Here is a 16,298-nt window from a genome sequence, read left to right on the forward strand (position 1 = left end):
ATTGATTTATATTACAGTAGTGCATAGAGGCCCCTACCAAAATTAAGGCCCCATTTTGGGTATCTGACTTGAAACACCTACGCCTTCATTTTCCAGAGTACTTAGCATTTTTATACCACTTCATATGTTTGAAATACAGCCCCCATTGACTTTCAGTTGCAGCTGTGAGCACTCTGCACTTCTGCAAATCTAGCTCCAGAGGCCTCACTTCGAGCATCCAGAAAATGAGGTACAAAACAATTAGTGGCCAACCGTTAACATTTTGCTTTAAGTGAGTTGCTCAGTATCCCATAGAAACTCTGTGACAGAGACAAGAATAAAATGAAATTATCCTTGGCAGCTTTCATCTGCAAAGGCCATTCTTTTTCTTCCTGCAGTCCCCTGCCCCATTCATTACATACCTTCCTAGTTCTGCAAGAAATGAGCTTACCGGTAATTCATTATACGACCTTTATTCTTTCCCACAATTTGGTTCATCTTGTGCCCTGAATGAGGCAGCACTTGCCTAGAAAAAATGGGATGTGGTCATATAATTAAAGACTGTATGATACAGGCAATCTTGATTCTGGTATTTCCTACATTTCCTTATGTTTGACTTTGCAATCTTAAATGTTGTTTTAAGATAGTTTTTTTTTTTAATGTAGTTTCCTAATTAAAACGAAAAACAGACAAAAAACAAAAACCTTGAGAAAACAGATATTCTGTCATGTATTGACCCCCCAACTTGGGGCATCATCAGGGTTTGGGCGTTTAGATCTACAGCAAACACCACTCCCAGTTGATGTAACAAATAACTGATAGCAATAGTAGCCCATGACCAGCCACTTGTGGGAACCAGCCACTGGGGGGAACACGAGACACATACTTTGCCAGTCTCAAATACTTGCAGACAGCGGAGAAGTATAGAGACTCAAGACTCCTGGGTTCAGTTCCAGGTTTTGGAGAAGAGTGCTCGCTAGTGGCTGTGTCCCAGCCTACTCCCATCCTCCTCTCCTCCTATATAGTCCCTATTGAGTAAATTGACAACCTATGTTAGGGTCTACATTTATAATCTATTAAAAATATTTAAATTAAATGCAGAAAAAATTGAGCTTTATATATTTGCTGCCAAGTTTTAAAGAAAGTCAAACCACTGACCTGGTGGAAGTCACTGGCTAATAATCTGAAACCAGAATTTATTACAGTGCTAAACCCGTTGTTCTGGGCAGTAGCCTGTTCTCTACGTACAGAGAGAATATTTTCTTTTTAGTTTGTTCAGTTAACTCAGTTCAATGACTAGTTCATTCAAAGTTAAGAAGCCAATTGGGAATCAAAAAAGCAGGAAAGCTTGTTTTCTTTTTCCAGTCTATGAATAAAAATTAGGTGTGAGAGGATGAGCTCTATTGGATCTAAAACCTTCAAGAACATGGTGACTAGAAACAATCACTTAAGATCACTAATTACAAATAATATTTGTTTTGTTTAACTTTAATAAATCAGTTAGTTTTGATAAACTTTTTTCCTTATGCATCCAGCACATTTAAGTAGTTGGTTTTATTAAAAAATAATTGAATGCTGTTTTGTGCATTTATATTAAATTTCCATCCAAATAGAGCTTGATATAAATCACAAATTAATTAATTGCCATCTAGTAAATAAATGCATCAGTCACCATTTTTTGCCGTAATAAAAATGTAAAAATTAAGAATCTAAATAAATGTAAGTTAAGCTATACAGTTGATCAAATCAATATGTATAGGTAGAGTGTATCCTTGGGTTAGCAAAAAGAAGCACCAAATTTAGTGTAAATACTATATTTAGTTGTAAGTCAACATGTTTTAATGGTTACTAGCCACTGAGAATCATCCTTTTATATGAAAATAACTAAGAAGTACAAATGCAAAACAAGATTAAAATTGATTATTTAAATCAAGGTTTCCTGCTTGATGTTTTAAATGATGATGAAAATACTGGAATTTAAGTCAATCCACCCTGCCCCCCATTTCCTGCCACCACCACCCTTCTGCTCCTTCCACCCACCAACCTCCTGTCCCCTCCTGCTCTGCTCCTATCCAAACCCACACCCCATCTTCCCAGCTCCTGTCTCCCTCCCTCTTCCCCTATCCATTTGCCAGCCCCCTGACTACTGCTCCTTCCCCTTCTGCTCCTATCTTCCCCCATTCCCCCAGCTACTGGCTCCCTCTCTGTGTGCACCTGTAAACCGCTTTTTATCCTTCCCTCTAGTGTCTGTAACCCTCTCTTCCTCTCTGTTTCTATTCTCCCTCTGTTTCCGCTTCCCCCCAGTTCCTCAGCTCCTTCATCTGAGTCAAGCTGATTTCTCCTCTTCTTCCATGCCTCCTGAATTCCTATAAGGGAAGATTAGAGAGAGAGAGAGTCTCCCTGCTTTCAGTCCCTGTGCTTGGCATCACCAGCAGGAGGAATTATAGGGAAAGTTCTGCTCAGCCCCTGCAACTTTGGGGTGGAACATGATCAGTGCAGGTAGAATCTTCAGAGAATTTAGCTGCCAGACTCTAACAAGTCTCTACTGACCCATCTGCAAAGTGAATTTTTTAGAGGCTTATAACTTGAGCAAATTTGGACAGATTTTCACAGGAATGGCAAAAGGCCCAGCCCATCGCTGGCACCAGAGCAAGCCCCCTGCCAAATTTCATGTACCTGCTCCAATGCACGGAGACTCTAGATCAGTGGTGGGCAACCTGCAGCCCGCGGGCCGCACGCGGCCCATCAGGGTAATCTGCTGGCAGGCCGTGAGACAGTTTGTTTATGTTGACCATCCATAGGCACGGCCGCCCGCAGCTTCCAGTGGCCACGGTTCACTTCTCAAGAAAACAATTGTAAGACTTTTTTTTTTATTGTGAGCAACGATATTTTCCCAAATCTCATGTTTAAAACTGGTTGGACCATTTTAGTTCAGATTTTCTAAAAAGTCAGCCTGAAGCAGACACACAGCATGGAAATGTTTATCCCAAATAGTTAAAGTCTGGCAAAGTTATAACAGCTGAAAACAGGGTCTTATCATTCCAAATATTGACTTTATAGTTGTATTTGACTCAGATAGTGAGAACTGCACATGTATTTTTTATTTTAATAGAAAAAACAGTAACAAAACAAAAGTCATCTTCTTAATGCATATAAATACTCATGTGTGCTAATAGATATTGGGTATTATGAAAACAACAGAAAAACAAATTAACAAACAAAAACCAGAAAGAACAAAGGCAAGGATATTTGTAGTCTTTGATAATCAGTTTTCACAATAAACCCTCTATTCACCTCAAAATGTAAAATATTTGTTATGGTCAGCAAAGTGTATTTTACTGTACTGTTGGGATAGTTGTAGAGAAGAAATTGTGTTTGTTTCTTGTAACCACTTGAAAGAGCATCCCTTACATACACCTCTCTTAAGAAGTAATTTTTCTATTTATTATTTTTTTTCTCAGGAGGAGAGTCCTTAGTTAGTTGCATTTCCCTCACACATCAGTCATAGACAAATAGCACCATCTATACCAGATACTTAAACTTCATTTAAAATTTCTGTCACTCCTCAATTTGCTTTTGTTGAGCGCCTGTCCATCTCACAAGGCACACATAATTCAAGATTGTTTTTTTTTATACACCAGTGTTCTCTGTTTTTCTGTCACTTTCTTTTTATGGTAAACTAGTGTTTTATATTTATTAACGTACACTGCAAAGGGATATCACAATATTTTAATGCTTTGAGTTATTCTATAATATGTGTTTATTGTCTATGTCCACAGCACTGAAGTCAGATATCTTAGAGCATAAGTTATTTATCCTTTAGCTCCTGTGCAAGTAGTAGTTCTGCCCACCAAAGGACATGATATTGCTTTTACTTGTTCTATTGATCCATTGACGATAACCATTTAAAGACTTAGGAATGGGAAAATATTGTATAAGTGATAGTTAATACAAATGATAGGGAGATACCAGCGGATGGCTTGCAACTGAGTACAAGTTTAAGAATGGCAGTGTCAGTAGTTTAATTGGGAATTTTTTACCAATAAGTTACTAAACTATGTAAATTAATATTTTGAAATATGCATTCACTTTATATGCAAAGTGGAGGGATCCTTTTCCTACCAAGTTAATTTTATACCTGTTTAGTGAGATACTGTGTTTATGAAAGAACAGTCTTCCTATCAAGAGAAAAGATTAGTGACATTTCAGTTTCTTTTAACTATTTTGAATTTGTCTTCTGAAAAAATCTCCTGTACTTTGGATATTTCATGTACTGTATTTGTACATGTACATCGTGGACTTCTGCTGCTATCTAGGATAGCTAGGCATCCAGTTTTCAACCAGAATGCCTGGTTGAAAAGGGACTCTGGTGGCTCCGGTCCGGTTAGCGGCGCAGCGGGGCTAAGGCAGGCTTCCTGCCTGACCTTGCTCCATGTGGCTCCCAGAAGCAGCCAGCATTTCTCTCCAGCTCCTAAGCGCAGGGGCGCCATGGGGGATCTGCACACTGCCCTGCCCCTGAACACCGGCTCCGCAGCTCCCATTGGCCAGGAACCACAGCCAGTGGGAGCTGTGGGGGTGGTGCCTGTGGGCAAAGGCAGCATGCAGAGCCCCGTGGCCACCCATGCACCTAGGAGCCGGAGCGGGAACATGCTGGCCACTTCCGGGAGCCACCTGAGGTAAGTGCCACCCAGAGCCCACACCCCTCTCCCCCTCCCACACTCCAAACCCCTCATTTCTGGCCCCACCCTGGAGCCCGCACTCCTAGTCGGAACCCTCTCCCAACCCCAACCCCCTGCCCCAGCCCGGAGCCCCCTCCCACACTCCAAGCCCCTCATCCCCAGCCCCACCCCAGAGCCTGCACCGCCAGATGGAACCTTCACCCCTTCCTGCATCCCAACCCCTTGCCCCAGCCCAGTCAAAATGAGCAAGTGAGTGAGGGTAGGGGAGAGTGAGCGATGGAGGGAGGGGGTAAAGTGAGCAGGGGTAGGGTCTCAGAGAAGGGGCAGGGCAGGGGTGGGGCCTCGGGGAAGGGGTGGGCAAGGGTGTTCGGTTTTCTGCAATCAGTTGGCAATCCTACTGCTATTATCTTAATGCCAGTTTTGTGTATTATATACGGTATTTGTTACTTGGCTGTGCACTTGTGTTCCAAACTTACCTTGCTCACATTCCTTATCTAGTATCAGAGGGGTAGCCATGTTAGTCTGGATCTGTAAAAGCGGCAAAGAGTCCTGTGGCACCTTATAGACTAACAGACATATTGGAGCATAAACTTTTGTGGGTGAATACCCACTTCGTCAGATGCATGTAGTGGAAATTTCCAGAGGCAGGTATAAATACGCAAGCAAGAATCAGGCTAGGGACTACTTAGGAACTGTCCAGTTTGGCTGATGTGCCAGCAATGCCCCTCTGCTATGTACATGATGGGGTATATTACATTGGTGGACATGCAGGTGAATGAACCGGTGATGGTGTGGCTGATCTGGTTAGGTCCTGTGATGGTGTCGCTGGTGTAGATATGTGGGCAGACTTGGCTTCGAGGTTTGTTGCATGGATTGGTTCCTGAATTAGAGTTACTATGGTGCGGTGTGTCATTGCTGGTGAGAATATGCTTCAGGTTGGCGGGTTGTCTGTGTACATTGGCCAAACTGGACAGTCCCTGCATAAAAAGATAAATGGACACAAATCTGATATTAGGAATGGCAATATACAAAAACTTATAGGAGAACACTTCAATCTCCCTGGACACACAATAGCAGATTTAAAGGTAGCCATCCTGCAGCAAAAAAACCTCAGGACCAGACTTCAAAGAGAAACTGCTGAGCTTCAGTTCATTTGCAAATTTGACACCATCAGGTCAGGATTAAACAAAGACTGTGGATGGCTAGCGAACTACAAAAGCAGTTTCTCCTCCCTTGGTGTTCACACCTCAGCTGCTAGAAGAGGGCCTCGTCCTCCCTGATTGAACTAACTTCATTATCCCTAGCCTGATTCTTGCCTGCGTATCTATACCTGCCTCTGGAAATTTCCATTACATGCATCTGACGAAGTGGGTATTCACCCACGAAAGCTCATGCTCCAATACATCTGTTAGTCTATAAGGTGCCACAGGACTCTTTGCTGCTTATTCCTTATCTAATGTTTCTTTAATAAACAGCAAAGTATTGTGGACAGCAGGCCTTTGCAGTGGTATCTTTATCTGAATGTTTCCAAAGCCCTGACCATCTCATTTTGCTATGCAAGAACTTTCTTCACTTTTTAAGCTGCACCACTACTCTTATTGCAGATTTTCACTGCATTACCTAATTATAAAACCTGTTGTTCCTTTTGCAGTTTGAAAAAAATCACACATTGAGAATTAAGCAAGATGACTAAGCAGATATTCGTGTTTGCTGGAGTGAGAATTATGGCAAAAATAAAACAAAACAGATATTGAATCAGATGGGTTATTTTTAATTTGGTTTTATTTTGTTTTTATGATTATTTGTAGCTGGCATCTGTTACGGTAAATGTGCTGTTAAAATTAGCACCAAAAGAAAATTTCCATTATTGCTACTGACTAGTACTCTATACAATTTACTTGTATGTAACATGATTATTCTTTAAGATCCAGAAATCAAATGAGTAAAAATGGCTTTCTAGAATCATTCTTGTATTTGCACATCTCAGAGTAGTGTTACATGGTATCCATTCGAAGTCTTGAAAGGTGGCATTTTTAAAAGTGCTCAATATTGGCCTAACTCTATTCCCATTGAATTCTATAAGAGTTTTGCCGTTGACTTTGATGGGAAAAGTTCAGCAGTGTTGTGTATTTTTGAAAATCCCACCCTAACTGTCTGTCAGTCATTCTTTTTAAGACAGTATAACAAAAGGAGGATTTGACAATAGAAGTACTTTTTGATCAAGGTACTGTAATTGTAAATGATCAGAATTTGAATATTTATTGGTAACAGGGGGAGTGTGCAGTAAGTATAAGTGATACTAAGTAAGCCTGAGTGTAAATGAGTTTAGCTGGTCTTAATAGGAGGAATTTTGATATCTCAACCAAGTCATTAGATTGTACATTCAACAAAATGTCTGTCTCACTGAAAGTGCCTGAAATTTAAATTACCAAAAGGTACAAATTGCACTACTCCAGAAGCCCCCAACACCATAGAGGGCCTGGACAAGAGTAGTTTATATTTTTAGTTGGAGGGGTTTTTTTCTCCTTTCGTTGGCTTACAGCAGTATATCACAAAGATGAATCTGAAGGTTGAACTAGAGTATATATAATTGTATATTGTGGATATATGTGAAAAAATGTGTACATGATATGTAAACTTCATTGACACATTATGAAAATACATTAAACATATAGTTACCGGATTCAGAAAATGAAAATTAATGTCTGAATTATTTAGCTAACACTGCACTTTGCCCCAGAATCTGGTGTTTATTATTGTGAGCTTTAGCAGGAAACAGAAGCAGTATCAATTGGGAAAACATTTCTTTACTGAACTGAGAACAGTATGGCTTTCTAGTTTCTAAGTGGGGAACCTGGTTCTTTGGTTTCTTTGTTCCTAGTTAGACTACTCCCAAGCTATTTTAGTTGAAAATTTTACATACTAATGGAGTCTAGGGAAGTGCAGTTGGCAGCTGTTCATGGGATAATAATGAAACACACTGTTTAGTACTGCATACTGCTGCTGTAAAATGCGGGAAGTATTTTATAGATATCATGGTGAGCAGAGCTGTATCCACTTTAAGCAATGTAAGTGCGTGAACTGTGAGTGAGGAAGTTGTGTTTTCATATGAGAGTAACTGGCAATCATTTTGCTTTTTCAGGTAAAGAAAACGTGCACAGAATCAGATGTTTCAGAGGCTCAGAATTCCAGGTACAGTAACTAAAGTAAATACTTAATGAGAAGAACATGGTGATATGAAGCAATATGGAAGCTATATGGCAAAAAGCATGAGAGATTAGTATTGCAAAGAGTTAATGAGTCTGGCTAGATTACTTTTAAATGCATTTCATCCCAGAGGTGGTATTGATTTTTGTAGTTACTGATAAGCATTGAGATTGGGGATGGATGGGGGGTGGAGAGAGTTTTGATATTGTATTAATAGGGATTGGTCACCTTCAGTTTAGAAGAGAATCCCATTTAAAACAATAAATATTGTAGTAAAGTCTCTAGATCAATTTTTTTTCTCGTCCCTTTCTGCACCTGTGATTGTTGCCATTCATTTAGTATTGCTATTTACTTTCAGTGCCAGCAGATCAGTTTTTATTTGGGTAAAGGATCCTTTTACCATTATTTTTTTTTAAATGTTTACTTGTGCAAAATGTGCTAATGTTCATATGTTGGGAAAATTGCATACACTTCTCAAAAAGTATGTATTAAAATGAATTTTTTCCTAATGTTATATGTAAGTAGAAAAGGAAATTAATGTAACTTAAATGGGGTCACTATCCCTGTCTATATTTTGGACAAGTGATGCAATAATTACTGCAAATGAGCTATCCAGCATGTACATTATTGGTGGTTATTAAATTCTTAAGACACAGGGCATTGTTTTGTCTAAGATTTGTGGAGTGAAACATTTTGTAGGCTGTCATTATGTCTTATTTCTGTTTACAAGAGCTATATTTCAATTTCACAGGGAAAAAAAGTTTAATCACGAAAAGAAAAACACAGAATAAACCTAAAGTAACATTAACAGTCTGATTGAAACACAAAAAAGCTAAGAAATTAAAAATTACTGAAACTTTACTATGCTTATGTCTGGGTAGTGCAGCTTTAATGTATGCAAGACCTCTGACTGGTTGGGACACAATAATACCTATGGACAATAGAATAGTTGTGAGTAGTGCTGTACAGTATGTCAGAATTTCTTTGATTTGCTTTTTACATTCTTCAGTTGCACATGCACAGCTACCATTGGGTTCAGTAGGAGTTGTGCTCATAACTGAGCACAGACTATGAGGCCTGATCTTGCTTCCATTGAAGTCCATGGGAATTTGAACCTTTGATCTTCTTTTAATAATAATCTAATATAAATTTTGTCCTCTCCTTCCCCTCCCCCCCCCCGGCCTGGTATTTTTGATTGAAAATTAAGTTTCAGTTTTAATAACCTCACAGCTCTATACAAGTACTTGTAATGCTGTATTTATAGCTAGAAGCAAGTTTTTATGCCAGAGTTTGATATACGATGCAACTGTTGTCTTAGAATGGAATCACTGACAGACCTTTGACAAGAGTGGCGCTAGAGGGCACTGCTATAGCCCACAAAGTTTTAAAGCCTAGAGCAAGGTAATTCTTCTCAAATAAGTCTTAAGTGAAAACACTGCACATAAAATGAAACATCAGCATAAAAATGAATGCTGGAGACACATTGCCTTACCGAACGGCTGCTGGCTTGGGACTTAAGGCCAATATCATTCATTTATTTAGCTAGCTTTATAGTGTGTTGGTTTTGGATTTGAAACTATTACAATAAATGCAGATGGAAAGTGTTTTTACAGTAGGGAAGTAATTAAATTGGGTGTGGGAACTTTGTCAGGAGAATTCTTGGAGTGACATGTGTGTATCAGCAAATTCTTTGTCTTGCTTGGCGTTGGTTCCTCTTTTAGTAAGAAACTTTCAAGATACAGATGTGACTGGTAAATTTGGGCAGAGGGAATCTACTAGCTTATGCAATGTATCAGGGCAAAGAATGCCTTACAGAAGTATCCTGCCATATGTGTGATAAAGCTCAATCATCAACAGCAGTCATTTCTCATTTATACAAAATGGTTGTCAAGCTGACGGATGTTTAACAACAAACATGCACAGGAAACTACAGTTAGAAGATTTGCAAGCATGATAGATGGATTGATTTTCTCTGAACACACAAATCTGCAAGAAAATGTGCATTAATCTTTAATATCTCAATCACACACAAATTTTGACCCATATATTTTCAAGCAGGACATGAGAATTTAGACATGTACATTTTGTGAGAGTTTCCTGGGAGTGATTGGCTAAATCTCCTACGTCCTGTTTTGAAAGTGCTTTCCTTTTCTCTCTCTCTAGATATTTCATCCATTGCTGTGGTATCTGGGGATATCCGTATTATTAAATTCTTTCCTTTTGTTTAAAAATTAAATGATCTGTTAGAAGGTTTAATAGCTTCCCAACATAATGAATTCCTATCATTTAATTTTGGATCCACTGTTGTTAAATTGAGAGAGAGGTTATGACTTGACAAGAGTCATACTGCCAATCAGTGGCAGAGTCAGAAATAGCACAGAGTAGCACTGACTCTCAGGCCACTGTTCTAAGCGCCAGATAACATGAACACATAATCAGATTCATCCGTCAGTAACTCTGGAGATGTAGTTCATGGGTGCAGCGTACGTAATATGCATCTGCACAATGTACATTGCACTGCATTTTCTCGTGTTCTCAGTTTAATTTACTATGGGCGTGCTATTGAGAGGTGCTGACGACCTTTTCCCCATGTTGAATTTAATGTAATTTAAGTAAATGCTGAGTTACTGTGCTATGCATGAGATGCTTAACTTCACTGTTCCCAGTGAGAATTTGTAGAAAAAGCTTAAGCCACATTTTGTTGAGACTGTATATCAAAGCACAAATCTAATCTCCTTACATATAATATTTATGTAGCTGTGGCACTTCTGTCTTCAGTGTTTTACAAACCTGAGTTAATATTCATCATTTTCAAAGTTATGACATGTTGTTGTTTTTTAACCAAACTGGCTGCCTGCTCGATCTAGTTATTCCCTCCCTCATCCAGAATCAAATCTCGTGGGCAGAAACTGGATGAACTATAAGAAATGAGTGAAATATTAGACTATTTCAAGATTCTGAAAACTGGTAGATTGGTAAGTATCAAAAACGTAGAGCCCCATGCTCCCATCTATGTTCACACCCCTTCTTATGAAAGGGAGAATTTCATCCCTTTTGCCTAGCCCAGGGAAGCTCCTCAACCAAGGCTTTTTAGTGTTCTATCCCCAGTCAGCGTAGGCTCCTCTGAATTCTCCTCCCCCACTCCGCAGATGCCTTTCCTCCCCACCTACTCTGCTCAACTAATGGGGTTCTAGAGAGAACTGTAATGGTGGAGGTCCTAGAAGCATGACTTCTGCAGGAGCTGACTTGTGCCACCAGCTGAGCCCTTGTAATCCACGGTCAAGGGAACAAAACTCCTGTTTTTTCCCCTCAGGTGGAGAGGGGTGAGAAATCATAGCCCACTAACAGAAGAATGAGTAGAACATTCAGTGAGCTGAGTGTTAGAGAGTTTCTTCTGCCCTGCATGAGGTAATCCCACTCCAGGGAAGAATGGAGGCAGAGAGAAAATATGTAATGTGTCAGGATGGTATCTATGAATAAAAAGAACACTTGAAGATCTCGGGAAATCATTTTGTGGCCTGTAGATGGAGGTTAGCTGACCTTAAATTACTTCTAAAAATACATGGAGGTGGTAAAAAAAAAACCCATGGCTTCTATTACTCACAGAAGCATGCATCTTTGTGTTGGCAAGGTGCAAGAAGGCACTTTGCTTCACAAACTAAAATAAATAATTTTTATGCATATCTTTAATATCAATCTGACAGATCAATTATCTAATGATATGCACTTTCTCCCCATTTATCCTTTTCCTATTTTTTTAATTCAAAAAGTAAAAGAACAGGAAAGAGAAATTGCTCATAAGAAAATTCCAGTGAAAACTTCTACCAGACACTATAGTGCAACACAGGCACACTAGCAATTATATTACATACTCTCACAGTTAGACAAAGCTCATCCCTGAGCACGTGGTTACTTCAAGAATACATGTCCAACAAAAACAGCTGCCAATCTCCAGGGAAACAATGTGATGAAGAAACACATTTGTCAGCTAAACCACTCATGATGTTCTGAATAGAATTGAGGATTTTTATATCACAAACATAGGTCTCCAATATTTCACCAAAATGAGAACCTCCATTAGCTATAAGAAAAGGAGGACTTGTGGCACCTTAGAGACTAACCAATTTATTTGAGCATAAGCTTTCGTGAGCTATAGCATAAGCTTTCGTGAGCTACAGCTCACTTCATCCGATGAAGTGAGCTGTAGCTCACGAAAGCTTATGCTCAAATAAATTGGTTAGTCTCTAAGGTGCCACAAGTACTCCTTTTCTTTTTGCAAATACAGACTAACACAGCTGTTACTCTGAAACCATCCATTAGCTATCACAGCAGTAGTTTCAGTGTGTAGGCTGCACCATCCATTACATGGGGGGGGTGTGTCTCAGTCTCTCTCACACACACTCACACACACTCACACACACACCTTATTACAAAAAGTGTGTCTGAAAATCTAAATTACTTCTAATTCTTCACCCATAAAATGTTTTGAGTATCTGCCATGAAAGGAATATACACCTGTTTATTTTGCTATTTGCCTCAATTTCCTGCCAGCTGTTGTTACTCTCTGTGTGTGGTATGCATAGTTTTCTCCAAAGCCAGTATTAACACTGCTTTTTTAATTAGTTAATTGGTTTGGTTGTGGTGTTGAATAGTAGTAAGAGCTGCACCTTTTAGGATCCTTCCTTTAGACCTAAGCACATTGCATCTATGCCTTGGAGCCAGTGTTACCAATATAAATTGGCCTATATTTATGATTTTATGAGCTGTATTGACACAATATGAGTCCATTACCTATCAGTGTTTGTATCTGCATAAGAAGAGCAGCAGCTCCTTTTGAGACCAGTGAAAGAGAACAATGGATGCTTTTTGGTGCTGAGCACTTTTGAAAATCTGGTCACTAAATGGGAGCTTTAAGACACCAAGATCTTTGGGAAATCTGGCCCTAAATGTCCAAAGCAAAGAAGCATAGGGTTATCATAGGGGAAAGTACTGTGACTAACCATAGAATTATCATTTGATAGAATTATTATATATTAGACATCACCTTCAAATGGAGGATTTATTCTGACGGACAGGCCCAACAGATCTGACTTAAGTTTACTGAAACAGCCTTAACCAAGAATTGCAATGATCTTTAGGTTTCTGTCATGAGAGTCTTTATCTTATTGTAATATTCTGTAGTGTAGTACACTGCACCTATTTACCAGACTGAGACCTCACCTTGCAATTTCTGAGTCTCCGTCCAAGCAGATCTCCTCTCCAATCCCTTTCCCTGCAGCTATTGATTTCTACCGCTAAATATCAGAGTGCTGGGATCCAGCTGCTACCTCCAAATTTTCGATTCTGTGATCTAATCTGCATTGCATTCTGGGGCACACCAAATCTCTGAGCATGCCAGTTTGCATGACCTTGGGGCTTGGAGCAGCCCACTCTCTCTCGCAATCAAACACAAAGCAGGTAGCTCGTGGGTCTGTATTTACAAAATGAAGAAGCGGTTCTGAGATTAACCACCAAGAAAGGGGCGGGGAGTTATTAGGGTGCCAATGGCAGTCTCCAGAAATATAGGTGTTGGTGGTGATCCCAGTAGTTGGAAATAACAGCTGTAAGAGATTACATAAAAAATATTGGTTTGTGGTTAGTATGTGCATACTCATGCTTTAAATTTCAGGTGTGATACCATATATAAACGCGTTAGTTCACTTTCTCTCTTTCCTATTTTAAAAGCTAGCACTAGGTAGAACGTATTTTTCTGTGTGCTATGTTTAGTCTTAGCGAGGCTAGACTGGCTCATCTAGGCCAGGGCTAGTCCACGTGACAGAGGCTGTGGAGACTCAAAGCACTCTTGTGGAGACTCAGCATATACCAGGAAAAGGACTTTGACTGGTGTACTTAATCCACCTCCCTGAACAACATATGCTATACCAGCAAAAGGACTCCTTTGCTAGTATAAAGAAGGTGGTCTTTTTTCACACCTCTACCCTGGCACAGTTTTGTAGTGTAGTAGACCTGGCCTCAGACACTGTCCTGGGTAGGGGATGGTGCGGAGCTGCACCGTCCACGGAGAACTTAGGGAAGCTCATTGGAGCATCGTCCCTCCCTTTGTTTCCCAATGCACTACTCATGGCCCCACTTCCTGTTAGGAATAAGGCACTGCAGCTGTGCCTGCCCAATCTCCTGTCAGCCTACTGAGCACAGCTGGACTGCACAAGCCTGACGGAATGCCTGCCTGTGATTGGCTGAGAAAGCTAGAAGGCTTGTTCTTGAGCCCAGCAGCAGTAGTAGTTCCCTGGCTGCTTAAAGCGTTTGTCCACAGCTGCGAAAACTCCTTTGGCTGCTTGTTCTCAGCCATGCTGTAGTCCCGCTCTTACCTTGTTTGAGCCCTGCTCTGCCTGGACCCAGTTCTGCCTCCCCTCCCCTCCATTCTTCTAGGTATCCATGAAAAAGTCTGTGACAGATAACTGTTGTGGAGCTGATGCAAGGAGAATGAATGTATATGTAAGCGGGGGAATAATCCCGCTATTGTGGGGAACTTTCCTGGCTTCTGCACCACCCCAGTGAAGTGGGCTAGCGAAAGGATCTGAGTCCTCGCTCCCACTTCCTTTACCCAGTGGCCTCCCTGCACTTGAGGACTCCCCTTCCACTCTCCTGTCTGGCAGAGTCCTTGTAACTCCAACAAGGCTGGGCCCAGGATTCCTGGGGGGCTTGACTCCCAACCCTGCTGTGGTCACCTAGGACTTGGGGCTAGGGTGTTCCCACTCCGTGGTACTCTCTCTGCACTGGGCACTTCTCTGACCCACTGACCATTACATACAAGTTAAAGCAAATGCAAGTTATTTAATCAACAATTAATTTTAAAAAGAATAAGGAAAAATGGGAAAGGTTAAAGGAAACACATCAACCTGCTTTGTGGCAGGGAACATCACAAACAGTGTCTCTGGAATGTCAGGGCAATTCACAGTCTGTTCCCTGTACGTCCTAGGCCTTCTTCTCAGGCCCTGACTGTGCTGTAGGGATGCTGTGGGTTGGACACTTGCTCTGGTGGTGGCCCCACGCTCTCAGGCTCTAAGTGGTAGGACCCTTCTTCCCAGTGTCACCCCCACCCTGTCGGGGTTATGATCCAAGCCTGGCCTGCAGAGCCTCTTGGCTGAGGCGTCTCCCTGTGCTGGGCCCGCTGCCCAAGGTCCCCCTCGGTCTCCACAGCTGCTCACTGCACCCAGCTCCAGACTGCTCCAGCCCCAGCTCCACCACTCTGTCTCTGCACTGCTGCTGCTGCTCTGCCTCCAGCTGCCTGGGCTGCTTCTTTGGCCCCTCTGGCTCTGGTTGCTGCAGCTCTGCTCCCAGGACAGGTCTGCTCTGCAGGCTGCTTCTGTGACTCTGCTCCCAGCACTGACATGCTTCCTGGGCTGCTTTTCTGGCCCCTGTGGCTCTAGTTGCTGCAGCTCTGCTCCCAGGGCAAGTCTGCTCTCTCTGGGCTGTGCCTCTGGCTTTGGGGCTGCAGCTCTGCTCCCAGGACAGGATCTGCTCTCTCTGGGCTGCTTTTCTGGTCCCTCTGGATCTGGCCCAGCTCTGCTCCCCAGCTCAGCTTAGGCCCCTGCTTTCTCCTTAGCTCGGCCCCACTCTGTCTGACCCAGGCAAATCCAGTTCACACAGAGGATGGGATCTCCATGGCCTCCTGACTTCCTGATTAGCCTGCCCGCCCTGTCATTCAGGCTGACCTGGAGCATTGGCTTCTCCCCATTGTTCCTGGGGGCTGTCAGTCTCAGGGTCCTGATTCCCCATCGACCCTTCCCCTTTTAGTACTGTGAGCTAGCCAACCAAAACACCCCCATTGAATGTTAGTAAGGGGGCAACAGTCCCCTTACATATATACCCGCATAACCAATGGCAGTGAAAGGGTTGGTTTTATTTTTAGATTAGTGTCTCCTTTTTTCTCCAAAGCTATTTAATTCCAGGAGGGAATAAATGCACCGTAAAAATATTTAGTTGCCAGGAAAATAGTTTAGCAACAGTCAGTTGGTACATAATGTTTTTCTAAAGAAATGAATAAGCAACAGATACACCAGCACAGATGTTTTGTATGAAAAGTTGGTAATAGAATTAAGTAAGTTGAAATTGAAAGTCTGATATAAGTGGTTGTGAAAAGTATGAACTAATGTTTTCAGTCAGCCATAGGGCCTGATTCTGCAAATACTTCACAATGTTTACTTCAATGGGAATACATACAGTTGAAAACACCACTGCCAGCAGTAAGTATTGGCGGAACTGGGCCCAGATTTCTCAGGCAAGATAATGGCTCACACAAAAATATCACAGTTTTCCAATTTTAAATTGCTATGTTATGGAATAATGATTCTATTAAATGAGTACATTGCGGAATTTGTACATTTTAATTGTAATTGATTTCTATTTATTATTTACAGAAAGGTCAGTGTA

The 16,298-nt window shown here is 41.2% G+C and overlaps 1 protein-coding gene across 1 annotated transcript in view; it reads left to right on the forward strand.

The window, feature by feature from the left end:
* EYA4 (EYA transcriptional coactivator and phosphatase 4) overlaps positions 1–16,298 on the forward strand; it is a 199,657-nt gene that overhangs the window by 91,709 nt on the left and 91,650 nt on the right. Inside the window, exon 2 of the mRNA XM_073335208.2 lies at positions 7,801–7,850. Within this exon, the coding sequence (XP_073191309.1) occupies positions 7,801–7,850 (50 nt within the window). The remainder of the gene's footprint in view (positions 1–7,800; positions 7,851–16,298) is intronic.

The sequence above is a fragment of the Lepidochelys kempii genome, chromosome 3, assembly GCF_965140285.1.
Source record: "Lepidochelys kempii isolate rLepKem1 chromosome 3, rLepKem1.hap1, whole genome shotgun sequence".
In the NCBI taxonomy this organism is placed as follows: domain Eukaryota; kingdom Metazoa; phylum Chordata; order Testudines; family Cheloniidae; genus Lepidochelys; species Lepidochelys kempii.